Source organism: Homarus americanus, unplaced genomic scaffold, assembly GCF_018991925.1.
Source record: "Homarus americanus isolate GMGI-L3 unplaced genomic scaffold, GMGI_Hamer_2.0 scaffold36622, whole genome shotgun sequence".
Lineage (NCBI taxonomy): Eukaryota > Metazoa > Arthropoda > Malacostraca > Decapoda > Nephropidae > Homarus > Homarus americanus.
Window position 1 is genome coordinate 179,276 of NW_024724145.1, and position 7,932 is coordinate 187,207.

A 7,932-nucleotide genomic window follows, 5' to 3' on the forward strand; every position below is an offset into this window, starting at 1 on the left:
GTCATCTATTTAATTATTCCATTTATCTGAATTTTATTTAATTTGCATTCATATCTATTAATTCATTCACTTACATCCTTCATCTTCTTTTACTGAATATGTTTTCATTTATCTAATGTATTTACTCATTCACTATTTTTCTCTTGCAGAACGCTGGTGAAGGAGAGTATGTCTTGCTGCCAAGGGGAGACTTACGGACCTCACCAGAACTTCATGTTGTGCCCTTCAGGATATCCCAGGGTCTCGCTGTCTAGTGGTGGCGATGGAGGGGTTCCTCCCTTACATCCTGGCATGACTCATAGACACTGGATGTCCTCCTCGTCACCTGTTGGGCAGCTTTCCCCTCCTCAACAGCCTGGAATGCATGGAGAAGAGTGGTGGAAGACCTCTCCTCTTCCTGTTCCTCCTCCTCTTGTTAACCAATCAAACCACAGCGGTGAAAACTTCTTCTGTAAAATGAAGGTTCAAAGTCAGGTCAAATTCCGACAGTGTGGTCAGTCTGTGGAGCACTCAAAGAATCCACAGGAATCATCGTCGTTCTTCCAGGTATCTACCATGGATAAAGGTGGTAAACCACAACCTATGTATCCTGAACACTATCCTCGACTGCCATGCTACCCACATCAGGGTTTGAAACATCCCCGTGCATTAAATTGTCAGCAAGCGACTCAGGAGCGGCTTCCCTACCCTCAACAGTATCAAAACCTTCCGAACAAATACCATCAGCAGCAACCTGGTTTCAGTACTTCTGATACACATCAAGAAGCCCCTGATCAACAACAGTCATCACTCCCCACACAACATATACAGAGACCATCCCCCTTCACTTTTCAGTACCAACAACAACAACACCTAGGGCGATCATTCCACCCTCCACACCTTCAGCACCAGGACATGGAGCGACCTTTCCGCACTAGCCACAACATACAGCAGGGTCATGAAGCACAGCCATTACTTCATTCTTGTCTTATCAAGCAACATTCCACGAGGTATCCCCAGCCGCCCTATCCTCAGTATACTATCCATCAACCACATCAGCAGCAACTTGGGCACCTGAGGAAAACAACTGCAGGAATTGCTCCTCACCGTCAACAGCAGGGAGGAGAGTCACATGCCAGTTACCAGGGATCACAGAGTCACGATCAACACCAACAGCATTACCCTCCCCGCAAACAGTTCCGGTCACCCCAGCAACAATACCAGTCACCCCAACACCAATCTCAGTCTCCCCAACAACAAACCCTGCCTCCCCAACAACAAATAAAGTCACACCAACGACAACCCCATCCATCCCAGCAACAATTCCAACAGTCCCAGCCTCCCCAGCAACAATTCCAACAGTTCCAGCCTCCCCAGCAACAATTCCAACAGTTCCAGCCTCCCCAGCAACAATTCCAACAGCCCCAACCTCCCCAGCAACAATTCAAACAACCCCAGCCTCCCCAGCAACAATTCAAACAATTCCAACAGTCCCAGCCTCCTCAGCAACAATTCCAACAGCCCCAACCTCCCCAGCAACAATTCCAACTCCTTCAACAACAAGGAGAACTCTCAGCCCAGCCAGAAGTGATCTATATCTCACCAGAGCCACCTAAGACTACGAAGGTCAACATCCAGCAGTTACCTCAGTCTTCAGCAGCTAGTAGAAGGTATGAGGACCAGCAGCAGCCCTCTCAAGGCCAGGAAGGAGGAGAACACTCGAATAATTTATCAAAACAAACCGACCATCAAGAAAATCACCTGCTCATCAGTTTGTCACTTACCCAACAGGATAGCATGGGATATCAAAAAACTTGTAAATATGAAAGGGCAATACAGACAGATATGGAAGTGATGCAATTTGTTAATCGCCTCAAAGAAACCGTGCAGAGCCAACCATCTCAATTAAAAGATGGCGGAAATGACGGTGAGAAACCAACTCGGTGCCAACACACAACTATTGGAAGTCAACAGCACGAGGAAAACAGATACAAGAATAAGGTCTTGCAGGGGCGGAATATTGAAGCTGGGGAACCAGACAGACGGGAAAGTCAACAAACACAAGAGAATGCCAAGGGTTCTCCTGACAGCCACAAAAGAGAACAACTCACTCAGAAATATCGACAAGGAAAATTTGCACGGATGTTGGAGACAGATTATTCCACACCTGCCAAACCTGAGGTAGCCTCCTCCTGCAGGTACAGCTCAGTCACCTCCTCAAAACACATGAATCAACACACTCCGGAGACTCCTGAACTAAATGGTATAAACTCGAATCCTTCCATGAACCAATCAGTCGACCACAGCATTAGTAACACCAGAGTCAACACTTCTATTGTCAGTGAAGTCCGCAGTGAGCTGTCTAGAGTCTCTGTGGATCCAGGCATCTCTTGTATCAGTGACAGAAATCCCATAAACACCACATCCCTCAGCCTCACACCTCCACCAACGCCACCCATATTCAGTCTCATACCGAAGCCGAGCAGCACAGTTAGTGAAGTAATACCTGATAATCACTTCATGAAGCAGCTTTCCAGTGTGTTCACTAACAAGATCACTTCTGGGGAGGCTGTGGATATGAAGACTGATACCTTAACAAATTCCTTCATGGAACCCACGACTCCCTACGGAGAAGACCCAACTGCTGCAATGAAAGACACAGCTGCTGTGACAGAACATACACCTTCTGTAATAACACACACATATTCTACAGTAGAACACATGTTCGCCACCTCCAAACACACACCTGCCCCTATAGTTCTTTCTCTCAACATTCCACAAGTGTCACTGGACTTCCCAGAGGCCACACATGGTACCTCAGGTGGGTTTACGATTCTAGATGCAGTGACGTCCACACCACAAGGCTCGCCTAAGCTTCAGGAATCTACCAGTACCACAGGACAGACTCAGCTTAAAGACATCAATATCCAGGGGAGAGCTTCTCCATGTGTCACCACAATAGCTCAACCATTTCCAAGAAGTTTGACCATGAAGAGTAGACTCAAACAATCATACAGTAAAAAAAATCCTGAGAAAGAGGACATCTGCGGAGATCTTTGCCTCAATGCTAGATTTTCCATGTACCTTCCTCCTCAGCTTGAGTTCCCTTGCCTGTTGTGTGGTATTATTGTCCCCAGTGAGGAAGCAATCTATCACCTCTTCTTTGGGCAGATCAAGTGTGCTGCCTGTAAACTGTCCATCAAGACTTGTTGGGAGTTCAGGAGTATGGAGATCTTAGACATACCGTGCGAGAAAGAGACAACAGGAGAGCACAAGTACCTCGAGTGGTCATCTGATCCGACTTCCTTCGTGTCTTACCATATGAGCAAAAGTCTTGTGACGAGGAACTTCTATGCTGGTAAAGACACATCCCCATCAACCACAGATCTCATCTCTACAATGGCCAAGTTCCTCAAAAAGTTCTCAGCACTGGAGCATCACAGTCCCTGGGAACAGGCAATAAGGAAATGCTGGAAGTTTGTGAGGAACATGCAGTCGATGACTAACTTGACTAAACATCACTTGAAACAGAGGAGAAAAAAGTCCTTTGATAAAGATTGTGAGAATTCTGTAGGTTTGTCGAAAACTAATACTAACAAAAACAAACCAGAAGAGACTGTTAAAGCAGAAAGTGAGAGCTCAGTTCCTTGGAGAATAGAGAAAACACAAACACTCACAAGTTCTGAAGTGGAGGAAGTGGAGAGAACTCTTCAACAAGAAGAGACAAAGATAAATGCCGGAAAAGCTTATATCTTGAGCATTAGTGAAGAAAACATTTTGACAGTAGAAGCCGAAGAAGCCTCTTTCAGTAGTGCAGGGGACAAGCAACACAGTGAGGCAGTGCAGACTGTGGGGCATCAAGCTGAGAGAAAATTGTCCTTTAAATCTCCTGTTGTTAGCCCAAGAAGCACCATAGATACAATGTTACCAGTAAACTCTGACCAAGCAATCTTACTAAACACTAGTGATCCTGATGTTGCCAAGAACACCTTTGAGGAGACCCTAGAAAGTCCTGATATACAGTCAAAATTCGGGGACTTCCTTCTATCACTGCCATACAACCAAGATATGCTGGAGAAGGTGATTCAGTACGTGTCTCTCTTTGATGACGAGGTGAAGGAGGACTCAGATGTCAGCAAGGCGTCACCTCCCGCGAATATAAGGGATTTAAGTTCAATCACAGCCCAAGACCAATCTCTCATAGTTAACTCGGCATCTACAACAAAACAAAGTCCTTCTCGAACCAAAGACTCAACTTCCGGATGCTTGCGAGAGAGACAGTGCATACCAAGGAAGATGATACACAAATCCATGCCGAAATCAAGGAAAAAGAGATTTCTTGATGCCTATAGCTCTGAGCTTAACGCAGAGAGAGACCCAGCTCCTCCACAAGATGCTACTCAGAATTCTGGTGGCCAAATACTCGATGGTGACAACTTCCTTCTGTACAACATCCCGAGCTGTCAGGTTCCCGAGGAATGTCCCATGTGTTACACTTCCATCTGTCCTACCATATTTACCATAAATATTAAGACTTTCAGGTTGAAGGGCATCTGTCCAGGCTGTGACCTGATCATCTACCTAGTGCAGGACCCACCTGAACGCTCATTCGTTCTTAAGAAACCTGGACCAAAAGAACAAGACGAAAGGGATACTAAAACACAATTAGTGGCATAAACGATGTATTAATGTGTGCCATACATAACGTGCCAGTATATGTTTGGTGTCAGACAATACCAAGTGTTACATATTAAGATTGGAATGACTTATCTCGTGTCAGATAACAATGTGCTCTTATACACAAAGTTCCTAATTATGTTCATTTGTCCTCGATTGGATTTATTTTGATGTTTCTGTTTAATTATTTTACTTTTAAGTCAAGGAAATATTATGTTTTTACCTGTGATGTAGCTACCAGGCACTGTAGTCTACTCCATAAACAAGACCAGAGCCAATTCTAGTATTTTTGGTTCATCTGAGAATGAGCCTCCAAGTGGTCACCTAAAGTTGTGTTCCCAGTTTAACCAGTCTTGAGTTTAACCCTTTGGATGAGGATTTAGTTTTCAAGTAACATTCTCAAGCAGTGTCAATTCTCCTGTGAAATATCATATTGGTAACTGGTGCTTTTTTTTCTACTTTTCTTTTTGATCAAGGCCAAACTACAAAGTTTCCATATATGGCATTAATATTTTTTTATAAATAATTTTGTCAACAGAAAAATAAATATTGAGACTTGAAAAAAAAACTTATGTTCTATGTGACCATACAGCTCCAAATGACACAACAAACGAAAACACTTGTCAGTCTCATTGTCTCTCTTTGCTCAAGCTGAACGAATCAATGTACAATTTTTTTTATACTTATATATTGATAAATGTAATAAATTGTCTACCCTGCACTGTACAGAATTACTCTTTAGATAAAATTTGCTCAAATTTTCTTTTGTATTTAGTATACGAACTTCTTATGACTGTCCAGTATGTCATAATCATCACCATATACAGTATCATACTGTACCAGAAACATATAACATGCTGTGAATATATATAGTATGTCCCAGAAAAATGTCCCTGCTCCCTCCGTCCCACCCTCTAACACAATCTCTCAGGGAGTTGACATGGACATTTTTCTGAGACACTCTATACATGTACTATACTTATCATAGAAATATGTACTATACAAGTAAAGGCCCACCTGTAGAAATGCCCCACTGTGTTTCAAACTAACACTGTCTACACACGTCTTTCATAACATAACCAAGAAGTTTTTGCCCCATGATGCTATGTAAATATATATGGAATTTGTTATTGTCGTCTTACTCTCCCACCCAGAATAAAGATATTACACTTATTTATTATACAATGATAAAAGTAACCCAGTGGTACCTATATAACAAAGGTAAATATATAACAAAGGTAGTCATCTAATAAAGGTATATCTATATGACATTGGTTTAAGACTGATCTATTACTATGGTACTAAAACATTGGTTATACGAGGGTGTAAAATGAACAGTGATTCCTATACTACAGTATATAAAGGAACCTATGCTACATAAAGGGGCCTATACAACTTAAAGGAGCCTTTACCATATAAAGGAGCCTGTACTATATAAAGGAGCCTATAATACACAAAGGAGCCTATACTATATAAACGAGCTTATAATACACAAAGGAGCCTATACTATATAAACGAGCTTATAATACACAAAGGAGCCTATACTATATAAAGGAACCTTCAGTATACTACACAAAGGAGCCGATACTACACAAAAGAACCTATATTATATAAAGGAACCTATTCTACACAAAGGAGCCTATACTACACAAAGGAACCTATACTACACAAAGGAGCCTATACTATATAAAGGAACCTATACTACACAAAGGAACCTATACTATATAAATGAGCTTATAATACACAAAGGAGCCTATACTGTACTATATAAAGGAACCTACAGTATACTACACAAAGGAACCTATACTATATAAAGGAGCCTATACTACACAAAGGAGCCTATACTATCATAAAGGAAGCTATACTACACAAAGGAGCCCTTTAGTATTTAACAATTTCATTCATATTAGTTTAATTCCAATTTCGCCAAACTGGTTTTTCAATTTAAACACAGGTTGGATAGTTTGAGTACATTTGTAATGTCCCCTTTGCACTCGCTCGAGAGAAGTAGAGCGAGGGGCGACCTGATAGAGGTGTACAAGTGGAAGGCAGGGCTAAACAAAGGGGACATTACAAAGGTACTCAAACTTTCCAACGAGGAGCGAACTCGTATCAATGGTTTTAAATTAGACAAATTTAGATTTAGGCGAGAATTAGGTAAACACTGGTTTGGAAACAGAGTAGTGGATGAATGGAACAAGTTACCAAATATCATCATTAACTCGAATACGCTGAATAGCTTCAAACATAGGTTGGATGCTTATATGAGCAATAGGGGTTGGGTGTAAACGGGACTGCCCAGTATGGGCCAATAGGCCCGCTGCAGTTTCCTCCATTCTTATGTTCCTTTCACTCCTATATAGGTCAACTAACCTCACTCTGACCTCTCAGGCGACATGTGGTAAGTGGTACATTAGCAGCTTCCAGATGTCGCCAGGCACATTTATCTAAGCGTGTGGTGACATGAAACAGGGGCATTGCCACACGCTACTGACTAGAGAAATAATGTGTATATATAGAGTACATACATGGTATACATACAACATACATAATATACATACAATAAGTGTGCCCCTCGTCCACCAATTCGAAAATTGATGAAACAATGGAACCTACAGTATACTACACAAAGGAGCCTACAGTATACTACACAAAGGAGCCTCTACTACACAAAGGAACCTTTACTACACAAAGGAACCTATACTAAACAAAGGAACCTACAGTATACTACACAAAGGAGCCTATACTATGTAATGATTGTTTATCAGACTACAGCTTACAGCCCAGAGAATTACAACACATAACAGTAAATAGATGCCCTGGTGGTAACCCACATACCAAGTTGACACACCCTATTGTGACCCAGGAGACCTGACCCCGGCCACTAAGTACTTGAGTTAACCAGGTGATATGACCTATAACCACACCTTGCCAAGACACACCCAGCTTAGTGTTAATTGGGAGAGGTCATTCCCTGGTTGGTTCTCCTCCATATAAAGGCCCTGCAGTCCAGTCCACGGGTCATTAGATTCCTGATTCAGATTCCATTGGGATGACAGAGGACAGAGTCACGCTATATATACTTACATCTAAAAATCCCCCACATTACAACTGCATAAAGGAACCTATACTTCACAAAGGAACCAATACTACACAAAGGAGTCAATACTACACAAAGGAACCTATACTACACAAAGGAACCTATACTACACAAAGGAACCAATACTACACAAAGGAACCTATACTACACAAAGGAACCTATACTATCACAAAGGA

The 7,932-nt window shown here is 42.1% G+C and overlaps 1 protein-coding gene across 2 annotated transcripts in view; it reads left to right on the forward strand.

Moving 5' to 3' along the window:
• The window catches only part of LOC121864065, a 49,741-nt gene extending 43,957 nt beyond the window's left edge, over positions 1-5,784 (forward strand). For both annotated transcript variants that reach the window (XM_042362966.1, XM_042362965.1), the window contains exon 2: positions 150-5,784. In XM_042362966.1, coding sequence (XP_042218900.1) covers positions 169-4,656 — 4,488 coding nt within the window. In that variant the 5' untranslated portion in view covers positions 150-168 and the 3' untranslated portion in view covers positions 4,657-5,784. The remainder of the gene's footprint in view (positions 1-149) is intronic.
• Positions 5,785-7,932: the final 2,148 nt, after the last annotated feature.